General features: G+C 39.7%; 1 protein-coding gene across 1 annotated transcript in view; it reads left to right on the top strand.

Moving 5' to 3' along the window:
* The window catches only part of LOC108796936 (synaptotagmin-C-like), a 180461-nt gene that overhangs the window by 141045 nt on the left and 25380 nt on the right, over positions 1 to 14036 (top strand). The window contains exons 8-9 of the mRNA XM_018568497.1: positions 9525 to 9645; positions 11502 to 11673. Of these exons, the coding sequence (XP_018423999.1) occupies positions 9525 to 9645; positions 11502 to 11673 (293 nt within the window). The remainder of the gene's footprint in view (positions 1 to 9524; positions 9646 to 11501; positions 11674 to 14036) is intronic.

The raw sequence follows: 14036 nt of genomic DNA, 5'->3' as shown, positions 1-14036 counted from the left end.
GAGGGCTCCTGATGTGAAGAAGGGCTACTGATACAAAGGGTGACTCTGATGTGAGGGGGGCTACTCATGTGAAGGAGGGCTACTGATATAAAAGGGTGGCTCTGATGTGAGGGGGGCACTATCGATGTAGAGGGCTTCTGATGTGCAGGAGGGCTATTGATACAAATGGTGACTCTGATGTGAAGGGGGGGGGGATCTTGATTTGAAGGGGGCACTTTGATGCGAAGGGGAAAACCCACTGTGTTGTTTGTTATTGCGTGGGGCCCCCCCCTTAAAATCTACTACATTTTAGACCAGGGTGCCTTGAGATTTTGCATATTTTTAAGGAGTGCAGTGACTGAAAAAAGGTTGAGAAACGCTGGACTAGACTATAAGAGGTAGTTTTAGTCTACTCATATTCATTACATTTTTTTTTCTTAAGGAACACCTGTAAACATTACTCTTGGCTCTTCTAGGATATTTTAGTGCATTTTAAAACTATTATGTTTAAAGAAGACATTGGGCAAAAATAACATGAAATAGATCATAAAACATGAACTAGCAAAACCAGCTTTTGCTGCAATATTCACCTTCAATCCAAAGATTTACTCCAGCAGTTTTTTTTTCTGCCACTAGATGAAGGAGAAGTAGCACAGTGATAAGCTCACCTCTATGTCACTCTGTTCTATCCTCCTATCGCATGGTTATTTTCAGCACATAAACTGATTGGCTTCTTGTACTGGTTCTTCCACTCACACTGCAGCCCTGATAAACATCGACTAAAAGAGGCTAATACCAGGTCAGATTCAGGTACTTCTGCTTGCATTTAAAAATAAATTGAATAAAAGTAATTACATTAATTCATTAAAAAATGTTAATGATTACATAGCTGCATTCATTTGTGTTTTTTATATCTGCCTAGAGTTCAGAATTAAAGTGTACCTGTATTGGTTCCAAATTTAGTATACCTCCTTTGGGATGTTATATCTGCCTCCCCCAGGTATCTGAATGTAACTTCAGTTATTTTCTATCCCTGAATTAACTAATACCAATTCCATCTAGACCCTTAAGCCAGCCACCTCCTGTCTTCCTCGTAACAATATTGGTAAAAGATAATAAAATAAGCATGTAAGCATCTAGAGTTGCCTTCTATAAAATCCCAAATGTCTTTAACTGCAGGAATAATGAATATTTGCTTTACCGATAACTAGTCATAAGTGAGCACCTGTAATGATCTCTTCTCTCTTCTCAGTCCTGTGTAACGATTACTTGACATTTTATTATTCATTTGTATCCTCCTCCTGTCAGAGCAGGAATTTTAGGCTATGCTTTTAGCTAATTACAGACACTTAAAGTGACACTACTCAGGAGTTAAATCTTAACATATTCAAGTACCCTAACTGTTAACAAAAATGTATCTTTTTTGTGTATCACTGGGCTGTAGATCCTCAAATCATCCCTGAATTGTTGCCGACACTGTCCTTCCTTCTTGAGGGTGGCTACTTTGGTTCCCCATGGTCCCTGTGTGTGTTGTAAAGTAACCAGGCTCCAAGCTCACTCCCGTTATCGACTAAAACTTCATCACAGGGGTGAGCTTGGAACAGTTTCTACTTTACAACACACACACGAACCAAAGTAGCCAGTTTTTTTTTGCATTTTTGCGAGCAGAAAAAGCACTAGAAAACACTCAGCGGGAATGAGGGCTAAGGTGTTTTGACGGCCCATGTGAGATGCATGGGCCGCTTTGACGCACCACACCTTCATAATGCACTGCATAGTATTTAGGGGGCTATTTTTTTTTTAGAAAGGCTCATTCATGCAATAGCGTGGGGTGCACTGCTTGCTACTATAACAGTGCTTTAGGGTGCCATTTCAAATAAATGGCATGCTAATGTGCACAACGATGTGTTGCAGTAACTAAAGAACATAGATGAACCAATCAGAATCCCCCTTTCACCGGTATCACACCTGATTAATTGCGGTAGGCTGCTTTGCATACCATTCTCTGCATTGCTTTATCAGGTATCACACCTGATTAATTGCAGTAGGCTGCTTTGCATACCATTATCTGCACTGCTTTATTGACTCGGACTGTTTTCTTTGTTTGTTAGAAAACAGAATATGCATATGATAATTGCATGCAAATCATATGCAAATTAACTCAAATGCTCTTACCCAAAATATAATTTCTTCCGATAGGAGCTTAGGACTTTGTTTTTCTTGTCACCACATTCTCCTCATCACCTACATTAGAATGGCACGGTGAACACACAGGCTTTCCGCAAGCAATCTCCCACTGAAGGATTTTAGGTTGCACATAAATTACGAGACCTAATTGATGTGCAAATTAATTTGTTTGCACTTGGAGTATTTTCAACTCATCACTTCTGAAAACTCATCCAACGAGCCAGGAAACGGTGAATATACGAAGATTTTCTGTTAGAGCGTCAATCAAATTTTCCCTAGTGTTCGAAAATTGGATTGTAGAAAATGAAAACCTCTTCATCTAGTAATTCATTTGATGAAGAATCATTTTCAGGTTGAGATGCATTAGGAAAAAAACAACCTATAGGTTTCCATATATTAAAGGTTGAAGCCAATCACTAGAAAAATATATTCATTACACATTCACAATCTGCTTTATCTTAAAATAAATAATTCCATGTGAGCGCAGTCATTAAACTCCTAACGCTGTCCAGCAAATATACTGATATTGTATTGTGTGCGAAGAGCAGCAAAGAACCTTTTGAGGGTGTGTTTAGGAATACTTGTTTCACATTAAAACAAGTATGATCCCAGATCAACCGTACTGGCAAAAGGCAGTGGGCTGGACTGGTACCCTTTAGTCATGCACAATGTCGGTTGTGTGTTTATAGTACTCCTTATCTATGTCTATATTATCTATATTGGTCATGTAAGGCTTGTATTTGGTGCACCGCTTTAAGTTAAGCAAATTCACTATTTTTTTTCTGTTTAATTATTTTATTTTTAATTAGTGCAACTGATTTTGACAGTTATACCATTAAAGTGGACAAAAACTCTACAATACTCACTCCTGCTGCAGTGATGCAACATCTATGAGCTACCTTGCCCAGTCTCCTTCTGGTTCAGCATCGTTGGCCAGCCCAGGATTACATAGCTGCTGTGCATGCGCACAGGTTATTTATCTTGTCATTGAGACATGCCAAGAATGTACACAGCTCATTGTACATTCTAAATGGGTTTGTAAACAGGAAGTTGAAAAGCCTTCATTGCAGTGGAGACATATTATGTTATAGAGACATAGAAAGCTTTCCTGATTTTTTTGTTTTTAATTTAAAGTTTTTAAATGTAAAATTCCTCTTTAATAGATGGCATTGCAGATGAAGACCGCCACCTTCATTTGGAAATGTTCATCTGCAGATTGAAGGCTTTCTTTTTGTAAGTGAAGCCTTCAGTCTGTATGTATTCCCTAGTTTAGGGCTGATATAGTGGTCATAGTCTGACAGCTAGCATTTAGAGAGAGCTACTGTGCAAACTGCGGAGATGTGGAGAATGTTTATTACTGTATCCTCACTATATGTTATATGTCCTATTCACACAGCATTCCTAAAAAATATTTTTAAATATTTTTTAGTTTTGTAGAGGTTTCTTTGGAGCAGGCTTTTGGCCAGACTGCAGGCTATGCTGAACAATTTGAAAGAGGGACAAAGTGGGGACAGACTCTGTTTCCTCACATACATTTGAGAACACACGTCCTGATGTCTTTAACCATTTGTTAGGATAGATAGTGTTCCAATCTAGTTTGCAACTCATGAGATCTGCCAGCACAGTACAGATATAGTTTATAATGGTAAATGTTACTTCCCAGCTCCCACCTTAACATTGCAAAGCAGAAGAAAGTTTTCAGAAAAGAGCAAGTAAAAATGTAAGAAGCAATTTTGAAATCTTTTTTTTTTTTTAAAGTTCTGCTATCTGAATGGGAACAGATATAAAATAGGTGTTATCCCAATTTGGCTGCAAAAGTGTTAGCATACTTGAAATACATTATACATATCTTTTATCCTGCTGACTTTAGACAGATCCAGTAACCAGTCAATGTCGATGGGAGGTCCTTACTCTTGTAATGTACACATAATGACTTCTCTAGCTGGTGGCACCAGCGATGGGTGGTCCATGGTCTGTTAGTGTTGCGTTGTCCAGGAGTACTATTAGTGCCAGCCAACATGATGACATTCCTTCAGGGAATTTGTACATGGTGCTTATGTCTCACAGATAGTTTGTTGGATGACATTAGGTGTCATTTGACCTGGAAGAGAACAAACAATGGATTAGGGAGTGGTGAGTCTGCAGGGGACAGTGAGTATTGCAGCCAGCAGGGCTGTCCTTTTAAGATGGCTGAGGCTGTTGCCTCAGACGACATCTCTTTGTGTCACATGGGGGTACAGCATGGCTGCACAATGTTTGCAGTGTGCCTACCGCACCCGTTCTACCCACAGCATCCCAGGTTGCTAAGAGCCGGGCAGGGAGATGTGTAAAGGCCATACACATCTACAGAGATAGGAATATATCAACATTTATTTTACAACAGTATTTTCCTAACCCACCAATTCTTTGGGAACATTTATTCCAGGAGGAAGTGGAAGCAGACTGCTCAGATACCACACAGCTAATTGGTATGCTAAAATCTTATACAAATCAAAACTTTAATCTTCAAGCAATGCTGGTGGAGCTTTGCTATTGGTACCGACCTTCATTAAGTGCTCAGGGAACTTTACTGTTTCCGATCATGAGCCTGAAGACAAAAGTATGAGATTTTTAAAAAAAACACATCGTACAAGCGTAAAGAAAATATTTTTGTCTTCTGGAGAAAGTGTTCACTTTACTGCGTCGCATTGCAGCCCTGCTTTATTAAGGAAGCATTTAATATTTTAGTACATGCCCTGTATGAAATGTCTTTGACTTTACAATGAGATATACAGAATGTTGATGGTGGCCCAGAAAAGCTGGAAGATAAGACAGAAATGAGAGTGGGCAAAGGCTTTGATGACGAGACCAGTAATAGATCCTGTACACATGGCCTGCAATTGAATTATAGCAATATTACTTTTAATGGAGATTCTCATCCACAATTGTGACTCATACCAGAACCCCAAACAAGAATGTAACTATAGCAATGGGATCACTTGTTTTGTACCAAAGTCTAAAAGAAAGGCTTTATTGGCTTTATTGTTACCCAGATAAAATGGTAAAGTAGAACTCCCCTTAAGTCTAGAGGACTCAAAGCTGTTTTACTGACCTGGCCCTTTTCCAGTTCTCACTTCTCTTTCCCTACACTCTGGCTATGGAATGCCCTTCAGTGTCCTCATGTCTAATGCAGGTCAATGGACCTGTATAAGACGTGATGATGTCAGTGGTCCTTAGACCACCAGAGCAAAGGCGTGGATCTGCTGCAGGGATTGCTCAGGCAGCCTGGAGGGAGCCTACAGGACCAAGGATTAGGTAAGTAAAACGTTTGAGTCCCCTAGACAAAACAAGCATTTAACCCTTGCAGTGCGGGGGTTGCCCCACTGCAAGGGTAATACAGAGAACTCATCCCCTTACTTTGGTGGCAAGAACTACTGAGCACAGGGGAAGACTAGGAGATCAATACTGAGCATTCTGAGGAGACTTCAGGGAATTATTTATTTGCATTAAAGCAGATTTTGCAACCGGTGACGTCAGCGAGCTGAGCGGCACAGAGCGTCACAAGCTGCTAAGAGCTCTTAGCAACCTGGGATGCTGTGGCCGCCCCCTGCCACACCCCCACCAACCAGAAACCCGCCAATGAGATGCTGCCTGAGGCAAATGCCTCAGACAGCATCATTATAGGGACAGCCCTTAGAAAACAAAAATGGCATCCAATTAGGGTTTATACATATACTTTAGAACCATGTCTAAAAATAAAACAATTCTAAAATAGATTAAATATATTTTGAAAAACACAAGAGAAGGATAATGTATAGTGAGGGCTGGGATTTGAGGATTTTGATGTAAGCACAGGTATACATCCCCAGAACATTCATTTTTCTTTTCATTCTACATCTCTGGCAATAAGAGGCTGTGTTTTCACATGTATGCCATGCTTAAACCATCCTTAGCTTAGTGAATCAACACCATTTTGTCCTGTGCTCCCAACAGCAGTAAATTAGTTAATTGTTTGGTTTCCTTGGCTGCTGTACAATTATATCTTTTGACCTTAACCCCTTTCAATTTGTGTTTTCCGTTCTCCATTTCAGCCCTCTCCTCCCAGTGTTATAAAGTAGAATTGATAAGCTTTTTCATTAGAAGAACACTGGCCTGGAAAATTGTCTCCCTGGGGCCTCTGCAAGGCATGCAGGCATTTGCATTAGCTGCCCGCATATAGCCTAGGATTTTTTTTTTGTGGGTTTGTGTTCCTTTTTATGTGTTTGAGTTTTTGTTGTGAGCATGTGTCTAGCAAGACAAGGCAGCTTCGCAGCTTTTGTTTCTCATCACAAATGGATTTGTAGCGCCACAGATCGCTGGCTCTGACAAGCCATACATATTTATCAGGTTGGAATTGGGACATGGCTGAACGTAGACAAAAACACTGGCTACAGATACAGAAAACAGACAGGGAAAACATAAAAATAAATCTGATATATGTTCTCCTAAAACAGATCCTTCATGCCAAGGAATGAGTAGCTGTTTTGCTAAAATAATGTAGAGCTGCAGTGTGTTGATTCCCATATTTATATTACACCAAAATTTGACACTGCGCTATTAAGTATTTCCTGGGCTTACAATTGAATAGGACTGCCGCAGCCATGCAAATCCAAACATTAGGGACAGTATGAAGAGAAGCCAGTTAAGAAAGATCTATCACCTCAGTATTGTTTCAAGAGGAGAGTTTTTGAAAACATTCTTGAGGAGTTTTTGAGATTTTCAGCTTTAACTAACTGACACTCCTGGCAGTTAGTTTGCATTTCAGCATGTGATACCCCCTTCCTGCTGCATCCTGCTGCCTAGCAAGGCATCTAAAGCTGACCACAGACCTTTGATGGGTTTGTTCTATCTGCCAGTTTTGGGACATATCTGGACATCAGTCTTGTGTCTGTGGCACAAGCATATAACACAGGCTGACCATTACCTGGAGGAATGATTGGAGAGCTGTTTCTCTGGAGACAAACTGGTGCTGAGTGTCTCCTTTTCTGCTTCACCTAATTCTCCTTGTCCCTAAGCATAACCATCAATGCTTTAGGCAACCTGACAGGTGCATACTTACCTGTGGTGAGAAAAATGTATCCTCCATACTTTATGCTCTATACTAATCAAAGTACTGAAATCTTCAACTGTAGTTTCGAAGCAAAAGTTTCCTTGTTTGTGTTCAGTCCTGCTCAGCTGTAGCACACTAAGGAGTCATGGAGAAAACATGATGACAATCAAACCAAAAACTCTGATACTTCAAGGCAAGAATTCTAACCATTTAGCCAATTTGTATATGCTAGTAATTTTGTATTCCACCAGTTAGTTTCTGAACAGTAGTGTTGAGCTGGAGCTTTGTGCGAACCTAGTTCACCTGAGTTCTCCCAAGCCCACCCATAACTGTGAACGACACCCCTGCTCCCGTCCCAATAAGTTGCCTCAGGGGCATTCCCCACCCCAAGCTACATGTCACAAAGGGGCAGGGAATGCCACCAGCCCCAACTGCTGCCATTGATTGGGTCAGGAGGGACGTATAGCTGCTTGGTGAGGAAATTGCCTCTCCACAATGGATTGGGCTTAGAGGAGGAGGTGGCAGTCACAGTTTTTGAGCCAACTCAGACAAACTGGATTTGCACCAAGCCCAGGATAATCTCTACTGGGCAATAGGAACACTCCAGAAGAAAGCTATGCAAACTGAGTGAAAACAACTATATGCGGCGATGCTCTCAGTAGAACCTGAGCTTACTGCATGCATTAGGGCCTGCAGATCTTCTTGCAGTGAGTGTTCAATTTACGTTTGTGAGTTGATAAAATGTCACCTGTGGCTGCAAATCAAGGCTTGTTTTCTGATAGTTTTCTAACGGGAGCCGTAGCAAAATTGTTAAGCCCCCCAAAAATTGAAAATTAAGATATTGTACCCCCCTATTTAACCCTTATGAATTTATAGTAAAACTTTATCAATCTTAAAGTGTATGTAAAGCCCAAACTTTTTTTTAGCTTTGGATAAAGTATACAAGGGATAAAATCCCTTCCAGTATATTTTCTTGCTGTTTGTGTGCCATTGGGGAAATTTACCTTCACTTCCTTTCCTTGAGATGTAACAGAATGTTCATTTTGGAAATTCCCCTCTTAGACAGTTATCCCTGGAACAGGTGTTCCCATTGTAAGATTTTCCATTACCCTTTGTTTGGTGTACAACTGCCCCAACAAAACCTGACAGGTGTGTGATCCTTTCCCAGAAAAAAAAGGTACTACCTTTGCCAACTTGTAAAACATATTCTTACCATTCTTACATAAGGATCTGTTCACTCCAGGTTAAACACACGGCCCTGATGTGAATGGGCCCTAAATGTTTTTTAACCTGTTTACTCATTTCATTTGTAAATAACTTCCTAATGCTTTTTCAGCAGGAACATAATTGTAGTTTTGTGATAAATTGAGCAAACATCTGAACATACAGCAAAGGAAACTTTACTTTGGTTAGGACTATGGTGGGGTTTTTGTTGCTCTATGTGACCCTCTCTGTCTTTCCTGGTGACCATTGTCACTGAGACAGAAAGTGATGAGAATTCAAATTTTTACAGTTCTCACCAGAAGAAGAGGTGATGAGAAGCCTTCAAATTGGGTCACCTACTCCGGTAACAATTAAGACCTCCCGTGATAAACTACAATCACACTTTTAGATTGTAGTCCATCATGGGAGCGAGCTTGGAGCGGTGGCTACTTTACAGCACAAACAGACACCATGGGAAACAAAAGTAGCCACCCCCCAGAAGGAAGGACAGTGTCAGCACCAATTCAGAGATGATTTGAGGATCTACAGTCGAGTGATACACAAAAAGATACAAGTTTGTTAATAGTTAAAGTACTTGAATGAATTTTTAAAATTTAAAAATCTAAACCTAAATTTAGTGTCACTTTCACCTTTCCCGACTCTCTCTAAAACAGAACAAATTTGCCTATAAATACACTTTAACTTATGCTGGTATGGCTGCTTACATCTTCAACCATTTCATTTACATCAATTGCTTATTTAAATAGAATCTCTGAGCAGGCTAGCACACAGCCATTCATAACTTGCAACATGTTTCTTTTAAAATATTCACATTTGCGTTTTAGAGTACTAAAGGTTTTATTTCCATTAGAGCCCTGGGCTCATCTGCTTCTTAATTTACCTCTATTATACTTCACCATGGGGGAAGACAGATAGATAACTCTCACAGCAGCCTATAGTAACACTAATAAAGTTTCTCTAACTGGGACAAACTTGCCTAATTCTACCAATATAAAATTAAATAAAAACTAGAATGCGATATTTTGTATAACATTTTTTAATTAATTGTAATCATTTGTATTTAAAGGAAAAAGCGGACTTAGGAGAAATAAACTTTTCATTGTGTTACTTGCCAACTGCTGGACGCCTTACTGGCACTATCATCAAAGCCACCAACTTGAAGGCCATGGATCTGACTGGTTTCTCAGGTGAGCTACATATTACTGTTTTCCTCATAGTGTGTACAGTAGTTTTTATTTCACTACACATCATTGGAAATCTTTACTAGTACCAAAAGGGTATGATCCTATGATTGTACGTTAGAATCCAGAAAGTGGAAGAAACAGAAATATCACTTTATGTTTCCTCCTACATAGGTTTGTTTCTGGAGACCCACATCCAACCTGTGCCCCACAACCCCCTTCTGGGGTCCATATGTACCTAGTAAAGAGCAGACTTACTTCAGCAGTGTTACACACGAATGTGGTATGTTTTAAAATAGAGGTACATTGATAGAAGGAAAATTCAACATGTTACAATAGACATCTGCCTAGTTACAAGAGAGTGTTGCATGTTATGATAGAGTGTGTTTCATATTTCAATGGGAAATTACATGTTTCAATAGGGAGCTGCATGTTGCAATACTTCCCACAAGGTCACCGCTGCCGCCCTCTGCGCTCTGCCGCCCCGAGGCCGGGCCTCGGTGGCCTTGTGGGAAATCCGGGCCTGGAGCCACTAGAAGGAGTCCTCAATGGCTTAGAAGTGCCTTCATACTTCCTTCAGTGATTGTGGTCTCTCACATTGTCTGTCCTCCAACTAGTAAAAACCTACCACTAGCATCCCCCAGTCTTAAATGGGAAATCCTTGTACTGCAGATGCAAAGTTCAATTTTAGACCATAAAAGGTTAGTGCACAGGTGAGGGCAGCCTGGCACTAGATTTTTATCAGCCAGGTTGCAGACAATGCTAGAAGCCACTGTTAAAGGAGGTACATAAGCACCTGTGAGGGGGGTGGCCTGGCTGTGTATGTTTAGGGGGCTAGGGAGGGTCAAAAAAATCCTGAACTTGTCCTTTATTAACTGTTGAAATAAGATATCAGCCACATAGGAAGTGCATTGTTTTTAATGGGCCAGCACACCTTTCTGCAGCACTGAAAAAGCAGGAAGCAGAGTCTGCATATGTACCCAGCATCTTACAAATGAAACAAAGATTTAAAAATATGAATGCCACTAATAAAAATAACATTTAAGCTGATCTCTTTTACATGTATATGTGCGGGAAAAAAAATGTAAAAAATTATTTAAAAGGAATTTACTGCTTTATCAATTGATTAATACAGTCTCTTAAAAGATGTAAGTGCCACCTCCTACATGATACAGGTATTCATAATATACTTATAATTTACCAAACTCCTTTTCATGTTTACCAGGCTAACATTAACTGCTTTGTTAGAAAAAAAAATCTGTTATTCATAGATCTGAATAGGTGAAGCTCAGATTGCACATAGCTGAATGTGTCAAATGAATGGTTGACCCTCCACACCTTTCTTTATGTGACTATGTACAGGGTTTTAGAGAGAGAGAGAGTCTGAAAGGAACCCTATAATGCAATACAAAACCATAGCTATGGGTGCAGCCTGTATTGAACACATATTTTCAATATAAACAGTATTATAAAAAGTTAAGAAGAAGATAAAATACTAATTTATTATGTATGAACAATACATTTTCAAATATTTTGCTCTAAAAAGGGCTTCCTAGAAAGTTTGGGAGGTAAGCTAATTTTTGTGGCATTTGTAATTGACAATAGTATGGTGTAAGCTTACTATTGAACAGTAAAGCAGAAAGGGACCTATAATGTAGATGACTATTACTTTCATATTGAATATTTCATGGCCTGAAGACTCTGTGCTGGAACAAGCCACTGACAGATCAAGAATGGATATATATCCCCATCTCATCTCATAGCTCAGCACTGATAAATAATTGATTTGTTTTGGAAAGCGATACTCCATAACAATATATATGAAAATATATTTAAATATATTTCTCTTTCTTTTCTTTAAGATCCGTACGTGAAAGCTTCTCTTATCTGTGAGGGCCGGAGACTAAAAAAGCGGAAGACATCTATAAAGAAGAACACGCTGAACCCAACTTATAACGAGGCACTAGTGTTTGACATTCCTAATGAAAATATGGACAATGTGAGCCTCACCATTACTGTAATGGATTATGATTGGTAAGGATTTTGAATGTTTGTTTACATTTGTTTGTGGAGATAAGAAAACACTTATGGCTCAGTAGAATCAGGCATGACTGGCTAAGCATTGTAGGTAACATTCTTCCAAAGCTAAAAGTGTAACGCCACTCAATATTGATACCTCTATTTTGGCTGGAGGGATCCCGTGTCTATCTAGGACTCCAATGAAATTTCCTCACACTGACAGCCACAGCTGTGGAAATACCAAACTCATTTTTCAACCAATTTACTGTTGTCACCAGCCTGAATTCTCTGTCTTCCTCTGGGCAGACCACTAGAGAGTGCAGGTGCTTTAGTGGTGGAATCACCTTCATAAGACATGTGAAAGATCATCAGAAAGTACAGAATCTGCAAGAAGAAAGCATAAAGGAAACTTCCCTCTTTCTGAAATTTTTAAATGCCTGGCAGTCTGATTGCATTAATACTTTTCCAAGTTACATACAAGTATGCAGCAATTAACGTGACACTAAACTCAGGTGTTAATTCTTAGAAATGCATTCAAGTACCTTAACTATTAACAAAAAATGTATCTTATTTGTGTATCACTCGGCTGTAGATCCTCAAATTATCACTGACTTGGTGCCAACACTGTCCTTCCTACACTACAATAACATGTTTAGATTGTAATCCATCACAGGAGTGAGCTTGGAGCGGTGGCTACTTTACAACACACACAGGGACCATGGGGAACAAAAGTAGCCACCCTCCAGAAGGAAGGACAGTGTCAGCACCAATTCAGAGATGATTTGAGGGTCTACAGCTGAGTGATACACAAATAAGATACATTTCTGTTAATAGTTAAGGTACTTGAATGCATTTTGAAGATTTAACTCCTGAGTCTAGAGTCACTTTAAGTCAGAACTTCTTGGCCAGTGGCTGAGATAAGTATTAAAACTGTAGGAACAGCAATGAGAGGCAACCAGTAATTTAAGAAGGACACCAGCAGTGGCAGCCTAAGTATTTCTCTTGTGCTAGTTTTCTAATAAATGACATTTAAATTAAAGCCCAACTGAACTTTTAATTTAAATCAGCTGAAAACATTCCAGATGCATAAGAACAAAAGCTGTACAAAGTCTTACAGTTCATATTTTTTGGAAAGTATTCACAGCCCGAGTAGAAATGTCTGCCCCCTGCCATCAGGCTGCAGAGAAAAACCCTTGCTCTTTATGTAATACCAGTGGTCTCTCTGCATGAATCCAACACATCCGCTGCAGACCTATAGTACTCCAAGCAGTAAAGTTTGTGATCCCTACTGGTTATTATTATACAGGATTTATATAGCGCCAACAGTTTGCGCAGCGATTTACAATATAAGGAAGACATTACAATCACAAGACAATTCAAGACAAGATGGTAAGGAGGGCCCTGCCCGTGAGGGCTCACAATCTAAAAGGGAAGGGCAAGTGATACATGAGGTGGTAGTTATGTGGGGATGAATTCTTTGAGAAAGTGATAGTTCAGTGGTTAGGTTGAGGTGGAATAGGCTTCCCTGAAGAGATGAGTCTTAAGGGATCGCCTAATTTGGAGAGTTCTAGTTCTGACTAAGGGGTGTGTCTGTCCAGAGAGATCACTGGTTCCACACAAAGAGACCTTTACTATACCATATTGGCAGGGGAGAGGCTTTTCACCCAGGCTGTTGCTGCTTTTCAGAGGAGACAAACTAAGACTTTGCTCACTTTTTTATTTGATGCACTGAGTGAGCTTAGCTGATTTTAGTGCTTGTGTGGATTTCCTCTGGGTACTCCGGTTTTCTCCCACACTCCAAAGACATGATGGAAGGTTAATTGTCTCCTGTCTAAATTGGCCTTGTATGTGTGTGCAATATGAACCTTAGATTGTAAGCTCCTTGAGGGCAGGGACTGATGTGAATGTTCTGTATGTAAAGCGTTGCGTAAATTGTCCGCGCTATATAAATACCTGCAATAGTTAATAAATAAGAAATACATAAAGTCCAGTTGGGCTTTTAGCCCAGCCTGTGGATACCTGGAGTCTTCAGAATTAGATCAATCAGAACCGTCCATTCATGACATGCAAACATTGTGTAAGTCATTCTTCCTGAAACTTTTACTAAATACATTCCTTCACTTCTTTCTTTCATGTTTTTTATATCATACCATATGTTTGTATACTGTATGTATACATGCTGAGATATTTTTTTTCTTGAGGATGCAACACAATTTCTCTATCTGTATACAGCACAATCCTATGGGGAGAATTCACCAGAGCTGAGCTAGAATAATCAAAACAGACAATGCTGTCTGAACATATAGATCAGAAGCCGACATACACAGAAGGAAGCCAGGAAAGAAATCCTGAGTATTCAGTTCAGTGAGAGCAGATTT

The sequence above is a fragment of the Nanorana parkeri genome, unplaced genomic scaffold, assembly GCF_000935625.1.
Source record: "Nanorana parkeri isolate BGI_ZX_2015 unplaced genomic scaffold, ASM93562v1 scaffold1198, whole genome shotgun sequence".
Lineage (NCBI taxonomy): Eukaryota > Metazoa > Chordata > Amphibia > Anura > Dicroglossidae > Nanorana > Nanorana parkeri.
The sequence above is the reverse complement of the archived record's forward strand: the minus strand, read 5'-3'. Positions and strand labels throughout refer to the sequence as shown.